The sequence below is a fragment of the Chanos chanos genome, chromosome 14 (assembly GCF_902362185.1).
Source record: "Chanos chanos chromosome 14, fChaCha1.1, whole genome shotgun sequence".
Lineage (NCBI taxonomy): Eukaryota > Metazoa > Chordata > Actinopteri > Gonorynchiformes > Chanidae > Chanos > Chanos chanos.
Window position 1 is genome coordinate 7316791 of NC_044508.1, and position 17507 is coordinate 7334297.

General features: G+C 40.6%; 2 protein-coding genes across 2 annotated transcripts in view; both read left to right on the forward strand.

The window, feature by feature from the left end:
* Positions 1 to 531, forward strand: part of arvcfb (ARVCF delta catenin family member b) — an 85839-nt gene extending 85308 nt beyond the window's left edge. Inside the window, exon 17 of the mRNA XM_030791191.1 lies at positions 458 to 531. Coding sequence (XP_030647051.1) covers positions 458 to 530 — 73 coding nt within the window. The 3' untranslated portion in view covers position 531. The remainder of the gene's footprint in view (positions 1 to 457) is intronic.
* A 5968-nt stretch (positions 532 to 6499) lies between these two features.
* txnrd2.2 (thioredoxin reductase 2, tandem duplicate 2) overlaps positions 6500 to 17507 on the forward strand; it is a 17956-nt gene continuing 6948 nt past the window's right edge. Inside the window, exons 1-11 of the mRNA XM_030791381.1 lie at positions 6500 to 6581; positions 6798 to 6863; positions 7009 to 7065; positions 7156 to 7300; positions 8931 to 9005; positions 9809 to 9887; positions 10110 to 10172; positions 11100 to 11170; positions 13440 to 13459; positions 13767 to 13858; positions 14813 to 14987. Of these exons, the coding sequence (XP_030647241.1) occupies positions 6500 to 6581; positions 6798 to 6863; positions 7009 to 7065; positions 7156 to 7300; positions 8931 to 9005; positions 9809 to 9887; positions 10110 to 10172; positions 11100 to 11170; positions 13440 to 13459; positions 13767 to 13858; positions 14813 to 14987 (925 nt within the window). The remainder of the gene's footprint in view (positions 6582 to 6797; positions 6864 to 7008; positions 7066 to 7155; positions 7301 to 8930; positions 9006 to 9808; positions 9888 to 10109; positions 10173 to 11099; positions 11171 to 13439; positions 13460 to 13766; positions 13859 to 14812; positions 14988 to 17507) is intronic.

A 17507-nucleotide genomic window follows, 5' to 3' on the forward strand; every position in this document is an offset into this window, starting at 1 on the left:
TCAGGTAGTCTAGTGTGATTTGAATATGGTATTTCAAAGTAATTCAGAAGCAAGTGTAAAAAAAAAAAAAATAATAATAATAATTAAAAAAAACGCTAATAGCTTCACATAAATACAAAACTGCTCACCTTTTCTTTATTTCAGCACCGCCTAGCACCGCCAAATCCCCCTGACAGCACTTAAGCTGAGACTGTTTGTTCTACTCTTTTTATTTGCCTTGATTTGCATGCTTTCTTTCTCTTTTAATTTCTCTCTCTCTCTCTCTCTCTCTTTTTTTTTTCTTCTTTTTCACCGCCGCTCTTTCCCTTTGAAGCTTCCTCGCCACGACGACTAACTCCGGCTCTTTGCTTCCTGTTCTGTTGACTGTTTGTTTGTTTGTTTGTTTGTTTGTTTGTTTGCTGATGTTAACCCTTCTCCCGTTGCTACAGAATGACACAAATAGGAAACACTATGTGAGGACTAATAGACCTACTGTCAATCTGCTGGATGCTTGTGATGTTAAACCTCAACCTGTTGACTCCTGGGTCTAAGTGCATGCATGGTAGGTTTTAAAAGCCCCCCCCCCTTTTTTTTTGTTGTTTTTGTTTTTGTTTTTGATTTTTTTTTTTTTAAATATCGCTCTTTATGTATTTATTTTATTGTTGTCATTTGTAACCCTCATGCGCAACCCCTTTGTTCATTTGTCATTTCACGCTTCGCTGCCCTAACCCCCCCCCCCCCCCCCCCCCCCCCCCCCCAGAGATGCCAGCTCCCTGCAAACAAAACCTTTAAAAAACAAACTTTTCAGACCTTGGTGGTCAGTTTTAAGGGAACGCTGGTTTAGCACTGTAGCTCCTCTGGGTTTTACAGCATTAAGCTTTTGTTTCTCATCACGCTTCAGCCTCACTGCAGTCTGCTCATCCTGTCCTCCATCTCATCACATGTACACTGTGTGTGTGTGTGTGTGTGTGTGTGTGTGTGTGTGTGTGTGTGTGTGTGTGTGTGTGCATGCATGCGTGCATATGTGTGCATAGTCCAATATGATGCTCTTGGATCTTAAATATACAGTTACACAATGAGTAATTCTTGCCATGGAATCTAGATCACTCTACCTCTATATGAAACACTTTTCATAGCTCGGACGTGCAATTGATTATTTGTAAATACTAGTCAATGCTTTGGTCATTGATCAGGGACAGTTGCTTAGCTAATCAAACAGCCGCGTAGTGAGCGGTAGTCTCCAGCCAGCTTGGGTGAGTCTTTGAGGTTAATTATATGGTTAATTAATGCCTGATTTCCTCCCCCAATGATAATCATTTAGTCTCAAGTACATCATCAGCCTCATCATCATCATCCTCTTCAACAACATCATCATCATCATCATCATCTTTAGCTCTTTGTCATTCCACTGATATTTATAATTCATATAATATATATAACATCATATATAATATAATTCATATAATATTCATTCATATAATGTTTTTGTCACATCCATGCGTATTGACCATACTGTTGGACTGGGATTAGGTAATTCTTCTTCTGGAGATCAAAAGCCCTGACAGATTTCTGTCCAGCTCTAATCAACAGCGATTCAACACTTAGAGGTTCCTCCGGCACTAGATGTGATGAAACAGGAGAATTTGAACAGAACTGGAATAAAAGCCTGTTATTTGCTGTATATGATCTCAGTTCTGCTCCTGAAAGCCCTTGGTACCTCCCATTTTAGATCTCTCAGCGTTCAGACACTGCTCAAAACCCACTCCAGAAGGAGCGTTACCGCTCTCTCCTGTTAAACGTTTCTCAAGTCCAGTCAGATGGACCAAGTGTGTTAAGTAAAGTGTGTTAGCGCAAGAGCAGATTGGAGATGCTCAGTCTGGTTGGTTCTTCACACTGGAATTGAGAAACAGTGGTGTTGATGCTTAGAGTGTAACTCTGACCTGTTGAACATTCTGGCTTTTTTTTTTATGTCACCTGTATGAACATTGTCTTATCTTGTTGCTCGTACCTCGTTTTTTTTCCTTTTTGCTCTCTCTCTCTCTCTCTCTCTCTCTCTCTCCCCTCCTCCTTCAGGCTTAGAAGACGACAGCAGCTCAACATGTCAGCGTATAGACGAGGATCCATGTCCTCTTCACTGCCATAACACAACCAGCTCTTTTTGATGTGTGGACTCATCACAGAGACTTTTGTGAAGAAGAAAGAAAGAAAGGAAGAAAGAAAGAACTTACTAACTTTCATTCAACAGCCAACATTTCAAGCTTTTTTTCTGCGAAAAAAAAAATGACACAAAAAGGAGGAAAAAAAAAAAAGAAAGGGAAAAAAAAGAAAAAAAAAAAAGATTCAACGAAAACTTTTACTTCTCATATCTACATTCCCACTGGACATAGTATACTTCAACAAGAAGGAGAGAGCTCTGATTCGTTGATTCAGTGATGTGGAGGAGTGGCTTGGCTGTTGCGGGAGAAGAGAAGGTGTCGTCATGGAAACGAATGTGGAATGCTGGAAAGGGACAGGTGGATAAAAAATTCTAAAAGAAACACTTTTTTCACGTTATGGTGATATTTTGTTTGTTTGTTTTTCCCCTCAAAAGATTGTTTCTGTTTCTATGTTTCAGTGTAATTCCTGTTTTTTTCTCTCCCTCTTTTTTGATTAGTTTTTTACCCCCAAAGGCACATTATCCAATTTATGAATTTATTCTTCCCCTGTGTTTTTTTTTTGTTGTTGTTGTTCTGGAATTCATGTTTGTGTTGGTGTGTTGAATTGAAGGACCGCGACGGGCGTGGGTTAACACTGGTTGAGTGTTGAAGGTTGACGAATGTTGTGGTTTGAGTTTTTGGAAGCACGCAAAAGGTGCCAGCCAGTTTGATATGCGAGTGGATGCTTACGCTATTTCACACTTTTCATGGGCTAGGTTTATAAACCAACTTTGCAATCATCGTTTCACTGTGTTTATTACTATTCTCCAAGATGATTACTGTGCAAAGCGATTACTTTCTGCACTTAAAAGGAGTGTTAAATAAAGAAGAGGAAAGTGATGTCATTAAGGCAAGTTATGGAACCTTACACTTGAGTTGGTAACGTTCAGCTTCACTGGAAGTTACGGCTCTCTCTTTAAGAACCTTAGAATTCCCTCTCCTTCCGCCGTATGTTTCTACGACCTGGCCACGGAAGTAACCGGGGATTGTGTACTGGTGTGATTTGATTTGGATATGGACTTTTGCTCTGTCGTGCTCCATGCGAGAGATATTTAAGTTTTTTTTCAGGTCCTAACCGATTGCCATATGCATTTACTTGTATGAAGAAAAGAAAAGATGAATTGAAATTTGTTCATATATGGGTTTACTGCCGGATAGAACAGGATGCATACTGATGTGATGAAATGGTTGATTTTGAAGCATTTTCTATTTTTGTTGGTTTTATAAATGTATATTATGATCAAAAACGAACGAGAAAAAAAGATATACAATCTCCTAATGGTCTTTTTACATTGTTAAGTGTGTATCATAGCAGCTTGGCCGGAAACTCATTCAATGGCTAAAGCATTAGCACGTTTGTAAAAAAAAATAAATAAAAATAAAAAAGGTTTCATTGCTTAAGTTAACAGTATGTATCAAACTTGTAGAGTCATGCGGAACACCTATTTATATTTTGTATTTTCAGAGGTAAAAAGAAAAAAGTAATTTTATCTTCAGCTTTCTTTTAAAGTCAAGGAACAGGTCTTGAACCAAGAACGTGGTTGCCAAATTCTTTCTCACATTTAACAGAAGTAGAATGACAAATCGGAGAGTGCAGCAGGTAGCTATTCAGTTAGACTTAAACGCGTTTAACACATGCCGTCTACTGAAAGCCAAGAAGACCCTGTCATGTTAAACAGTCCACCAAACAAACGGTGAACATGTTAGTGATCCAGACAACAAGGCATTGTCTGTGGGTTAGCGACATGTTACACTTTTCGCAAAATGCCATTCAAATTTAATGTGCAAATAGTGCATTGCTGATACTAAGACAACACAAAGAGAATATTGTCAGCGCATGGTTTACAAGATGACTACATGTTGTTAGCTTTGCAAATTCCCACAAAAGGGGTCCTCTTGGCTTTTCGTATGATGGGTGCAGGCAGGATAGACAGAATACACACTACAGCTTATGGATCCCCTCAGTATACTGCAGTTGTATGAGGCTGCGTAAGAAATAATGCGCTTCGTTGTAATTGGTGCGTCTGTGAACGTAGCAGTAGGGAACGCGAAAAAGCGAAGATGATGATGATCATCATTTTTAAATGCCCGTGTTTTGTTTTGATTTTTTTGGGAGGGGGGGTATAAATTGGAAGTTTGCATTCAGATGGAATGAACTGAATGGGCAATCAGAATCGCCCTTAGGCAGAATGCCAACTTTTATAAAGTTGAACAGAAATAAAGAGTGAAAGAAACAGATTTTCGTTCTGCGGTCTCTGCTCGAGGACACTTGCCAATGGCAAGAGTTGCAGCATTGTGTACAAAAAGGGATGAGCGGGGAAGTGAAGTCCCCCTTCACAAAAGGTTGCTCGTTTTGGATTTGTTTATTTGTTTGTTTATTTCCCTTAAACTTCAATTGGATGTCTAAGCATTCTCCACCTTCACAGGGAACGGGAGGTCCCGTTTAAATAGCGTCATTCATAAAATAGCGACATCGGCAGGATCTACAGCATGTGCCTGTATTCAAGTCCAATTTTCTCCGTTCTGTGGTTTTCTAAAGCTTGCCTTTTTACTTAGTGTTAACAGAGACTTATAATAACAAAATGAAAGTATGTGTATTAACTTTTGATTTTTTTTCCAGTGGGAATTAAAAAAAAAAAAAAAGACAATAGTTATACTCCCATGTTGCAATCTCTAGTCCTGTGTGCTTTTGATGGGCAACTCATCGTGTGCTGTCTATTCCTGACTGACATTTAGCAAGACTCAACCAAAGGATTTCTGTACCGTGTAATACACAAGTAAAAAGGTCCAGGGAGGGTTTACGTGTGGAATTTCATCAGACTGTATATTTATAATAATAATAATAATAATAAAAAAAAATAAAGATGTTTAAATGCAAGAAAGAGGCAAAATGGGACTCAAGAATGACCTACCTTTGTAGATATCACTAACTCAAAGCGTCAGAATAAAGTCAATGTACAACTCGGTAGCAAATGTGTTTGTAACAATCATGTGCCTTAACCTTTTCTCCATGGTAGATCAGAAAACAAAAGCCCTTTGTTTTGTATTACTTTCCTTTCAGCCTGTAAGTCTCTCTCTCTCTCTCTCTCTCTCTCTCTCTCTCTCTCTCTCTCTCACTCACTCACTCTCACTCTCTCTCACTCACTCTCGCTCTCTCTCTTTCTCTCTCTCTCTCTCTCTCTCTTCCTCTCTCTTTCTCTCTCTCTCTCTCTCTCTCTCTTCCTCTCTCTCTCTCTTCCTCTCTCTCTCTCTCTCTCTCTCTCTCTCTCTCCCTCTCTCTCTCTCTCTCTCTCTCTCTCTCTTCCTCTCTCTCTCTCTCTCTCTCTCTCTCTCTCCCTCTCTCTCTCTCTCTCTCTCTCTCTCTCACACTCTTACTTCCACCCACATTTTCACTCACTATTTGTCCTCAGTGTAGTCTAGACTGTTGGTGGGTTTTGCCTTGCATCACATTGTATTATAAAATTTTAAAGATTAGAGAGATTTAAAAACGGTTTGATTTCCTAGAAGAGCAAATTGTTAATGCTTTCGTAGCGCTTGAAAAAAAAAAAAAAAAGGCCACAGTGACAGAATGTATTATGTCAATTTTACTAATACCAGAGGCAAGTAATGCGCTTGTTAAAAGGAAAAATACTGGTTTGTAGAGTATCACTTTGGTGTGTTTTCAATAAACCATGCCTGGAAAGAATGCACTGCGTGTGTTAATTTTTTTTCTCCTCATTAATTACTGAATAGTCACACAGTGTGAGTCACATAAAGACACCTCTCTCTCTCTCTCTCTCTCTCTCTCTCCCTCTCCCCCTCCCTCAAACATGTACACACACCCACATGCATTTTGACATATCCATAGCTTTCAAACAATCAATAAACAAACAAATATGAGCAAAATAATAAGTTACTTCACTGTAGTAAACACATGCTGAATTTTTGCAGATTAGGTTGGAATACTTTAAAACAAAAGCACAACAAAAATATTAAAATATTAACATGCTGCTTTAAACCAAATATTTTCCAGTAGAGGTTTTTCCCCCTGAAAATGCACATTTGTAATATGACACTATATTGAATATCCTCAGTGGCTCCCATTCAAATACACTAATCTAATCCTTATGAAATTTTGTATGGAAGACAAAGTAGCTCCCCAGGATGTTTCTTTCTTTCTTTCTTTTTTTGTGGTTTTGATATAAATACCGGAATCATTTACAGCCCGTGACAGATAAAACTGCAGAAAATAATCTTGCGGGTTTAATCCCTAAATCAGTGCGATTTTCACACAGGCATCATAGTAGACAGATATAACTTTACAGAGGTCCTTTTTCATAACAAACATGGCTGCCTTCAGTAGAGGCAGGCACCGGTTAAAGCTCCTTGGTCGCCTTAGCTGTCAAACATCTACAAGACGCTTCACAGGTAACCGTAGTCTTTTGGATTTTCTTGCGTTTAGTCATTTTGTCGTTTGCTTTGAAGTGGGCAAGGTCACAAATATCAAAAGAGCATTAAACGTGGCGTTTTAGTGTTCATACCTAATTCCACTGAACGACTTTAGGTTGTACCGTTAAAGGTTACCTTTGGCTTATGTTACTAGGTACGTGTTGTCAAAGTTGCTCATTTTGTAAGTTATTGCAGGTAAATTTGACTATGATCTGGTCGTTATTGGCGGTGGTTCTGGCGGCTTGGCTTGCTCCAAAGAAGGTACGTTTCTCTCAGCTGACTTTATGAATATATGGTAATTATGTTAAAGCAAAATGGAAATATTATTATTATTTTTTATTACATATATTTTTTAAAATCGGGATTTTGTCACCGTTTACTGACCTAAGTTATATTTCGCACGCAGCTGCCCAGTTTGGACAGAAAGTTGCTGTTCTAGACTATGTTGAACCCTCCGTCAAAGGTATAACAACCTCGCTTCAGTTTGTATGTTTGAATGCCTGGACGTGCACTTTACCCATAGCGACAGCTGAAGTTCTTTTTGTTTCTGTAGGTACAAAGTGGGGACTTGGTGGTACGTGTGTGAATGTCGGCTGTATCCCAAAGAAACTAATGCACCAGTCCGCATTGCTTGGAACAGCGGTGAAAGATGCAAGGAAGTACGGCTGGAATATCTCTGGCCCTGTCACACATGACTGGTAAGAGTGTGCGAACTCTAATTTTAAATTGCTTACGACACGTTGTTACACGAAACACCGCACTGTCCATTTGATACGGTTCGTAAGAGTTGTATTGTTGTTATTATTTTAAAATTCGATTAGAGTGTACAAAGGAGATGCAGAACGTCGCTCTTCATCGCCATCTAGTGGTCGATAGGCGTAAAACCGTAGCGATGGCATTGCTCCAGACAGACTGTTGAGTTGAGCAGTTCGGTGTGCTACGGAAGATAAAAAAGAACGTCTTAAAAATGAGTTCACAGAGTTAATATTCACAGTGTAACAATTTGTCTTCTCTTTAAAGCACTTTGCACTGTGTTATCGAGTATATTACACTCTGCTGTCTGTCGTGTCTTGGGCTCATACGCAGAGATGGGCACATAGATCCTGTTAGAAATTACAAATACTTGCTCATCAAATGTATCAATATAAAATACAAAATACCAGTGTGAGAAAATGTATTGAATTAAAATACATGTAATTTGTAATTTGAAAATACAAAAATTTATACAGAATTATCTGTAACACTATTTTAGGCAGGAATGATTTACAATAAGTACAACAGTAGAGTAAGCTAATTTCTTAGATTTCTAATTTTACAAGTAGTCATTTGAAGAAGTGCAACACACTTAGTATAAGAGATTAACTGCTATGCATAAAAACGCCTAAATTTAACTGCTAGAAATTGAGTTTGTCCTTAGGAACAAAAGTAGCTAGCCTGATTTATTGCTAATGAAGGCTTCCATAAGACTAACCTCAAGTTGCCACTGTCCCAGGCTGTCTGGGCATGCCTGTGATGTTAGCTAGAATGCCACTAGCAAGCTACCAAGTAAATTCACAAGTTTTAGAGCACAGCTATTTGCCAATAACTCTATTCCTCTGTCTTATAATGACATTCATATATTTTACTACATACTTTACCTTAAGGCAGTGGTTCTCAACTGCAGACCTCAGGGCCCACTGTCCTGCACGACCTCATTTTAATTCTTCATTGTCACAGTTAATTGAGCTAATAAAGGGCTTGATGATTCATCGATCAGTGGAATCAGGTGTGTCAGTCCTGAGCTCAGGAGAGTCAAAACAAAGACGTGAAGGACAGTGGGCCGCCAGGACTGGAGCAGAGAACCACTGCCTCAAGGCAGTTTGCACCTAGCACCAAAGCAGCTTCTTTCCTTGGGTTACTGGTCATGAAGAAGACAAACAGTTCACAACAAGTGCGCTGGACCCAACAGGATGTGTCATGTGATTCACTTGCATCCAGCCAAAGACTGTAATAGGCAACATTTAGTAGTCCCATAGTTAGTAGTCCTATAGTAAGGCTGGTGATGAAAGTGCTTTTCTTACTTGGGAATAAAAACGACATATTTGATTAAGTATTTTAAGAGTTTTAAATGCACAAAATACAATCTCTCAAAATATTTTGTTGTAAATTGCATCTGATTATTTTCCATCCAGCAAAATGCAAATTACAAATTACAAAATGCTCAAAAGCAATTCAATACGTATTTTAAATACATTTAATTGAAATAATGCCCACGTCTGCTTATACGTTAAAATAAAAGAGTGCGCGTTCGTACTTAAGTGTCTAAAGGTATTTGTTTTTTTTTTTCAGGACGGTGATGGCAGAGGCGGTGCAGAATCATGTGAAGTCTCTGAATTGGGGTCACAGGGTACAACTGCAGGACAAGTAAGTTTACACGTACAATCTGTTTATACATTCTCAAAATCATTCATATCTACGGACACATAGGCGTTTTCCAGCACAACACAATACTAACTGTCTGTCACCAGTCTAACTGTATTCTGCATTTACCGTGCACCATCAAATGTTAATCAGTGGTTTTACTCGCGGGTGCTTCATTGCCTTATGCACAAACGTGTGTCAGTGCTTTACTGGCTTGCCAAAAGCACGATTATGTTCCCTGCAAGAGCAACTGCCCGTCTCATCCAGATAAGATCAAAAAGCCAAGATGATGCTGATTTATAGTGCTGGTTATATAGTACTTGTGTTCCTGCCAGACTGAATCCCCGGTGTTTCTACAGGTCTTATATTGCCATTGCATAGACGCCACTCAGACATTTCCTCCTGCCTTAACAAATTGCAGATTTCCTAAATGACTTTTTTTTTTTTTGTATGTGTGTTAAGTGTCCTTTTTGCAGTCTGGAGTCGGGAGTAGTTTAGGCGCGTTGATTGCGGTTTTGGTACAGGGAAATGTAAGCTTTATGGTAAAGTACTGCAGGGTTGCGTGTCTTGAACGAATGGCTCGGAGGCGAACAGGTGCTGTGGTTTGGCTGTGCTTGCGTTTCCTACGTGTTAGATACTCATTCATGTTAGTGCATTGACACTGTTAGAGTGTGTGTGTGTGTGTAAATGTGTGTGTGTGCACATCTCTGTTCACATCGGTTAGCTATTTCCCTTCAGCGATCGGTGATACATCAGATCTGCCCCATCTTTCATTCTGTCACTTCATCATTTCTGTCGTTCATCAGGAAAGTGAAATATTTCAACATGAAGGGCAGCTTGGTGGATGAGCACACGATCAGAGGATTGACAGCAAGAGGAAAAGAGGTATAGAAAAAGAAAGAAAACAAGGAGATTGTTTCCAAAACAAGGGCAGCTGTGCCCAAAATCATTAATGGTTCTGAATTGTTTGCGTATGCAGTTTATTAAAACAAATATGTGCGGTGTGTATAATATATCAGTTGGAGATGAGATAAATCTATAAATGTCATTACTGTTAAACACACAAGCAGTAAGACTTTATTCTTTGAATTCTCTGTAAATCCCCAGATGACCCTGACTGCCAAGAACATTTTAATCGCCACTGGAGGACGACCAAAATTCCCTACACAAGTAAGTGTCTGTCCGTCTCTCTCTCTCTCTGTCTCTCTTTCTCTCTCTCTCTCTCACTCTCTCACATCCCTCTTTCTCTTTTTATCTCTCTTGTCTGCTGTCTGGCCTTGTTCACCTGCCACATAGGAAGGGGAGTAGCTCTCTTTCCCAGCCTCCCTGTCTCCTGACGCAGTGTCCGTGCTCGTCTGGAGTGTGTGTGACACCGCTCTCTCTGAGTCTGGAAGGGAAGGCTCAGTGTGTGAACTGAGGTTCTGACTGTCTGATAAGAAACTAGTAGAAAAGAAGAAAGTGAATAGAGTGGTTCTGATCTTGGAGGGTATAAAATAAAGGCTTTGGTCGTGGCAGGAGACGGCTTGAATCAAAGGGCTTTTTCTTATCAAATGGATTTTAATACTGTAAAGCATCACTTCATACTTTTCATTGCTGTATAGCGCTGTATTTATTATGTTATGACGATGCAGTAAAACCATTCGGTGCCGTGCTGTAGAATGAAAACTGTCCTAGTTCAAAGGTATTTTTATGTTTTATGATGTTTATGTAGCGTTGTTTCAAGAGCCTTACTGTTTTAAGTCGGTGGCTGCCACATATTAAAGAAAATACTAAAAACGTTTTTTTTTAACGATATATTTGTATGATTACATACATTGTATGTTTTAACTCATGCTTACAAGAAGTAGTCCTTGACACAGAGACAATAGCGTACCAACCACTACATTGTTGCTAGGCAACAGAGCAGGGCTGCGGAAGTGCCTCAGCCAAAAAGCATTCAGGAGCTGACTGATACGCTTTTAAATTAGTAACGGGGGCGTTTACATGAACGCAATAGAAATCTATATCTCTACACAAAATATCTGTAATAATCATCCTTCTTTGTTTATTTGTAATGAATATATCATAATTGGTTTATAATGATGGTTTTTATGACAGGTCCCAGGAGCGATGGAACATGGCATCACTAGCGATGATGTCTTTTGGCTGAAACAGTCCCCCGGGAAAACGTGAGTGATAAGCCGAAATGCCTCTCCAGAATTCCCTGCTTAATTAGCCGTTTCCTGAGGATTCTAACACTCTCAGAGTCTAGAGCAGTTATTTTTTAAGTTTGTTTGGCATGACTTTGCTTAGTTGATGTTCTTCTTTGTCTTTAAGGGAGCCCTGACATAATTGCCCTTTAAGTGTGGGGTGACTTATTTTTAGTTTCACCACTAGATGGCAGTACAAGCCCGCAATTTAGCTTCATTGTTTCCCAAAACAAGTCTGTATGTGTTTTCCTTGAAAATCAAGGTGCCCAATCCCAGATCAGACTGTAGCTGTTGCTTGACTTGAGACTGACTCACCAATGGCTCACAGACTGCTCAGTTATGTCTCATTGACACTTCTCAAGCTGTCTGTCGGCCTCTCTGTGTTCGATGATCTCACCGGCTGGATCATGTATTGATGATGATGATGATGATCTTGTCTGATGCCAAGCTGTCAGCAGTATGGGTGAGATCAACATGCTGCTTCAGCAGGTGTTTGGCCGGAATGCCGAGATGTTGGTACCTCGGTGATTGATGGGCATGTTTTGGGGTTATCAGCATGCACACCTGAGAGAGAGAGAGAGAGAGAGAGACAGACAGAGACATAGAAAGAGAGTGAGAGAGATTCTGTGCCAGCTGCTCACAGGCGTACCCAGGAGGCATCCGTTTGCGTTACCTTGGAAACAGCTTGTCAGAGTTCTCTTACTTGTCAAACCTATCAAGAGAGCTTGTATTTAGCCAACTTAATAAGCAACCCTGCTTAATGATAAATAATATATTGACAGGTTACGCCAATCATTTCCATTTTAATGTGTTTGTGTGAAACGTTTTTACTGAGTGCTTACTTTTTGCATTGTTAAATTATGTAACAAAGGATTCATAAAAATCCTACATAAATGTAGATTATTTAGGAAACTGAAGTCTAACATTGGATTGTTTGTTGCCTTAAACATGAACATTTTGTTCCCGGGCTTAACTCCGGTCAAGTTCTAATAGAGCCCTCAGGGCCAACGAATTTTCCTGTGATTCCACCTTATCTCATTGTAACAACTGGAGTCAATAAAGACATGAACCAGAGCAGACAGAGGGGGTGACTGAAAGTAGCCTCTGTTATCTTGCTGTCCAAGGTTATTTCACATTCAGTAGTCACACATTTTACGAGTAGACATTCTTCCCCCAAATCAGGGATGCATTCATGTCTGAAGAAAATAACAAAAAAAAAGGAAGAAAGAAAAAAAAAAACCCCAAAAAACTGGAGATATGCCTTCAGCTCTGTGGCTCTCATGTCTTTGGTCTGAAATCGTGTTGAAAGTTCATAAAACAAAGAAAAACATTTCATCAAAAGCAAAGGTAGGAACACCTACGACTTGATACATTTTGTCCAAATATTTTGTGGTTGAAGCTCTTCTTTCAACTGGGACAGCATGTTTTGGACAGAAGTTCCCTCCCCATCTTCTCAACACAAACACACACACACACACACACACACACACGCTCTCACATTCACGCCCACATACAGTCGGCGGCGGATGCGGGTGATGTAATGTAACGTATTAAGACGCCAGCGATGACAGAAGACAATAGACAACGCGTATCCTCTCCTAATCCAGATCCTAATCCACATCCTAATCCAGCTCATGAAATACACTAAGTGCAGCAGCTGTGTGTCAGGGGGGTCGTCGTGGTTCTCTCGTTGTCTCGACGGCGAGCGGAAGGCCAGCGCATGCGGGTGTCACTCAGCGACAAGCCTTTTGGGATTAGGCGTGAGAGAGAGAGAGAGAGATACCTCTCCAAAATTGATTTTAAGGAAGAATCTGGCCGGGCCACACATGTTGTTGTCTCTTTCTCTCTCTCTTTACTCCTCTGGGGCTCTCTCGCCACACTTTTCCTCATATTACTCCTACACCAGCCTGTTCTTTTCCACCTTTGAATGACGTGTTGTTTCTCATCTTGTTGAACTATCATTATAAGCCCTTTTGAGGTCTTTCGCTGCGGATTAATTTCAGTCTAATCTCGCGCACCTGATTACAGGGAAGGACTCTGGCGTTTTTTTTGTGTTTTTTTTTTTTTTTACACTTTTATTATATTCTTTTTCATTGTCTATGGACGGTTTATTGAAGCTGTTACCAAACCGTTGTACAAATGAATATGTGTTTATTGTATTAAAATGAATCTGGGTTTATTGTATTAAAATGAATATGCGTTGTGTTGTATTAAAACGGAGCCGTGCATTGTCTCTGCTCTTTTTCAGCCTCGTTGTGGGTGCCAGCTGTATCCTTCCACACCCGGCTGCAGACTGACAGTTTGACATCAGATCTCTGCTCCCTCTGTTTACAGAATCTCAGATTATCTTCTTATTACAGTCTGTTGCCTAATCCCTGTCAGACATGTGTCTACATACTCAGTTATGCCGTCAGGAGATTCTATACAGAATAATTCGCACTGCCCTGTGATAGTATTAAGAAATTAATTTCAGTGAACTAGGTCTGTGTGTGTGTGTGTGTGTGTGTGTGTGTGTGTGTGTGTGTGTGTGTGTGTGTGTGTGTCTCTCTATATTCCTGAACATCGTGGTGTAAAGATGTGGCACTAGAGTGTGGTGGCTTCCTCACTGGCATTGGACTGGATGCCACTGTGATGGTACGCAGCATCGCCCTCCGCGGGTTTGATCAGGTACTGCAGCTCTCACTCCCACAGTCTCGTTCAATAATAATAACCCTATTGAGAATGATGAGAACCATGAGAAATGGATAAGAAAAAAAACAGGCCTTATTTGTTTGTTCTTTGGAAAAGTGATAAATTGTCCAAAACACCTGCTCCGTCACTTCCTACGTGTTTTTCCAAACATTTGTTTGTGGTTTAGTTAGTCAAAGGAAGAAAAAAAACGATGACTGACTCTTGTTTTATAGCCGCTAGAGTTTCGCGCGTGAGTCATCGTAGACGAACCATCAGTCGCGTTTCGTTTAAAACGAGAAGAGAGGCTTGGCTAGACTTGTTTAATCACCCTGTTTGTTTTGAACTTTAGGATATTCAAATTATCGCTTATGCTGGGTACCTTTGTTTTTATGTCTCCACGTTCTTATTTACCACAGTAAACCCACCACCAGATCCCTATCAGATCACTCAGGATCACAGACTAGAGCCAGTGCCTTCAGTCAGTTCTTACAGGGAGATCCTCAAACTTTTGGACAAATGCACTTTTTTTTTTTGTTTTGTTTTGTTGTTTGGTTGTTGTTTTGCCTCTGCACTCTAGGTCTTTGAGTGAGAAAGGCTACAACAAGAATTCAACTTAATGCACTGTAAAATGGGAGGACTGCTTGCAAAACGTTTGGTAATTTTTAGATAGTACATTTAAATTTGGATGAGTATACTCTTAGGTTAAACATGACCGTACGTGTGTGCTTCAAGCTAGTCATCAGTGTAGTTTTTCAGTGTCAGAGAACTGCAGCACAAAGGCAAAATAACAAAACACATCATTGTCAACACCCCCCCCCCCCCCCCCGAAAATAAAGCACTTCTAGAGCTCATTGTGTGTTGCAGACAGTACTGGTAATATTGATGTATTTAGAGCAGTTAGAAAAGTCAGACTGATGTGAATTGAACAGACTTTTCTCTGTCATTTTACAGCAAATGGCAGGTCTGGTCACAGATTACATGGAGGCTTACGGCACTAAGTTTGCATGGAAGTGTGTCCCCCGTAAAGTGGAGAAGCTGCCCTCGGGAAGTCTGGAGGTGACATGGACAGACCTGAACAGTGACCAGGACCATCAGGACCAGTTTGACACGGTACTCTGGGCTGTGGGTGAGTCTACAAACATGTGAACCCTGTAAACTTGTCACAACACCCTAAAAAATAACCAAGCCTGTTATTAGTTTATTGATCATTTCTAATTCACATCAGGTGTTAGCTGAGCTGATGTCAGTTAATCTCAGGCAAAACGTTAGAGAAAAAAAAATTGAGGCTATTATTTTAATACGTTTTATATTTTGATCGAGTATTGTCTTGTGTAGTTTATGTTCGTCTGATATGTGACGTTCTGCATTGGTGTATTAAATTTTATTCATCTTTATTTCGTGTTATCTACTCATTAAAAGAGGGAAAGTCTAAAGCGGTCTTGTCTGGGTACTACTGCGGCGGCTCTTTCGCCGGCCGACTGGAAGAGCGCGGCGTGTTCCACCAATAACATTTGAGCCCTCCGCTCTGTTAGGAAATGAGCATCCGTCCACGTATCAAATATTTCACAGGAGTTAGTTGTATTGTTTCTCTCACACAAACACACATGCATGAATACACTCAGTGGGGGAGAAAAATGCTGATTCAGCAAACCGGGGGGAACTATCTAATCCTAAAAACAAAGCAATAAAACGCAGATAAAGGAATTATCCTGGGAGGTGTTAATCACTCAGCTCGAAGCTGGAATTCCGGTCCAGGATGCAACGGGGCCGGCAGGTCAGGGTATTCCCTCTTTTGTTCTCCCACCCCGGGTTTTCCTGTCCTCCTCAATGGAAAACCCGCACGGTGTTTTTTTTTTTTTTTTTTCTTCCCCTCATCCTAACACAGCTGTCCCTGAAGTCAGCATCCTCTCTGAGTCCATCCCTCCATTTCTCACCCCGTTCTTTTCTCTCAGTTGCTCCGTGGAAGACAATGGGAAGAATATCCGCCCGCGGTTAATTTTGCCGACTGTTCCAGGGCTGAATGATTTTTCCTTGAGAATTCCGGGGAATATAGGTTGAAATTCTTCCACTGAGAGATATACAGTTGTGTCCTGTACTCTGGACTTCCTGAGTGTGTGCTATATGATTAGTTAGGGTTTGGAATAAATGATTCCATGCTGTTGGGTGTGTATATGATATGTGCCAGTTTTCCCAATCAATTTTTAGCCACCATTAGATTTTGTTATTAGAAAAAACTCTAGCACATTTTAACCTATGAACAATAATACAGATCATTTTTTGGTTATTCTTTGCACTGTTTATCATGTAGCAACATTTTGTACTTGATAGAAATTTCTGGATGTTTTTTTGCCCGCTGTGTAATTTGCAGTGTATTTGTAATCGAGTGAAATAAGCCACGTAACGCCGTGAAAGACCCTAACGGTGGTCAAAGTAGGGGTTGCAATAGTTTTTCATTTGCTTCAGAGAGGAGTCGTGCTTTGTGACCCCCCCACCCCCCCCACCTGGCTGTAATCTGCTGGTGTTTGAGACTCTCAGTGGAAATATAAAGACTGTAATTATTTCATGCGAAGGCTTATTCAGCTGTCTCCAGCTCTGTCCGTCCTCCCTAACAACACACTCCTCCACCCTTCCGCATAGCTGGCCCACAGTCTTCACCTTCCTCAGGGCTACACCCTTTTCCAGGTGTCCTACCATACACACACACACACACACACACACACACAGGCGCGCACACACAGAGGAGGAAAAGATACATTTCCTCTTAGAGTAGAGAGAGAGACAGAGACAGAGAGTGTGGGTGAATCATGGTGACACTTTTGGTAGTCAGAGAGAACACGGCTCAAATGCAGTGCTCCCTGTTAACCCAACTGTTTTTGTCTCCAATGGCTTTTGTGTATCCTGTTAGTTTCAGCTAAAACATACGGTTTTCTGGAAGCTTAAACGTAATATTTGGAGGCTAGTACAATTTGATAGCAAAGCGAAATTTGCCTTTTTTTTTTTTTTTATCTCGAAGTGCATTTTTCTTCTCATTCGTTTTATGTCCAGGAATAGAATTCCACTCTCGCTGCCTAAAAGGTTTTCGGAATTCCTCATCCTGGACTTTGGTCTTTTGTCCTGTTGTGGTTGATAAGACTCATCTTAAGTGTTTCCAGTGTGGATTTGTTGTTGTTAATTAGTTTGTGGCTTTTGACGCTTCCTCTCGGTCCTGTGCAAGGCTTTGTTCTGGCTAGGTTATCAGGGCTAGCTGTCAGTACCCTCTGTGTGTGTGTGTGTGTGTGTGTGTGTGTGTGTAGGGGGGGAGGGGGGGGGTGTTCTGTTTAGTGAATGCTCTTATCTGCTTCACGCTGTTGCCGTGGCCCCAGTCCCAGATTGCATTGCGGTCTTCTCAGAGTCTCGCTGCATCTGCTCAAGGCTGGAGAGCATGACTGGAATTGGAAGGGATTTTGGCGCCAGCTTGGTTTTGTCGCTTTTTTTTTTTAAAGCTCTGCGTGTGTGTGTGTGTGTAAGTGTGTAAAAGACCACATTATGATTGTGTCATTAGAGCTTATGAACCAGTCTTTGATGGACATGCAGGTGAGAGAATAAATGTAGACACACATGTATGCACACTACAGTGGGAAGTCGTGTGTGTGTCTGTTTACTTACT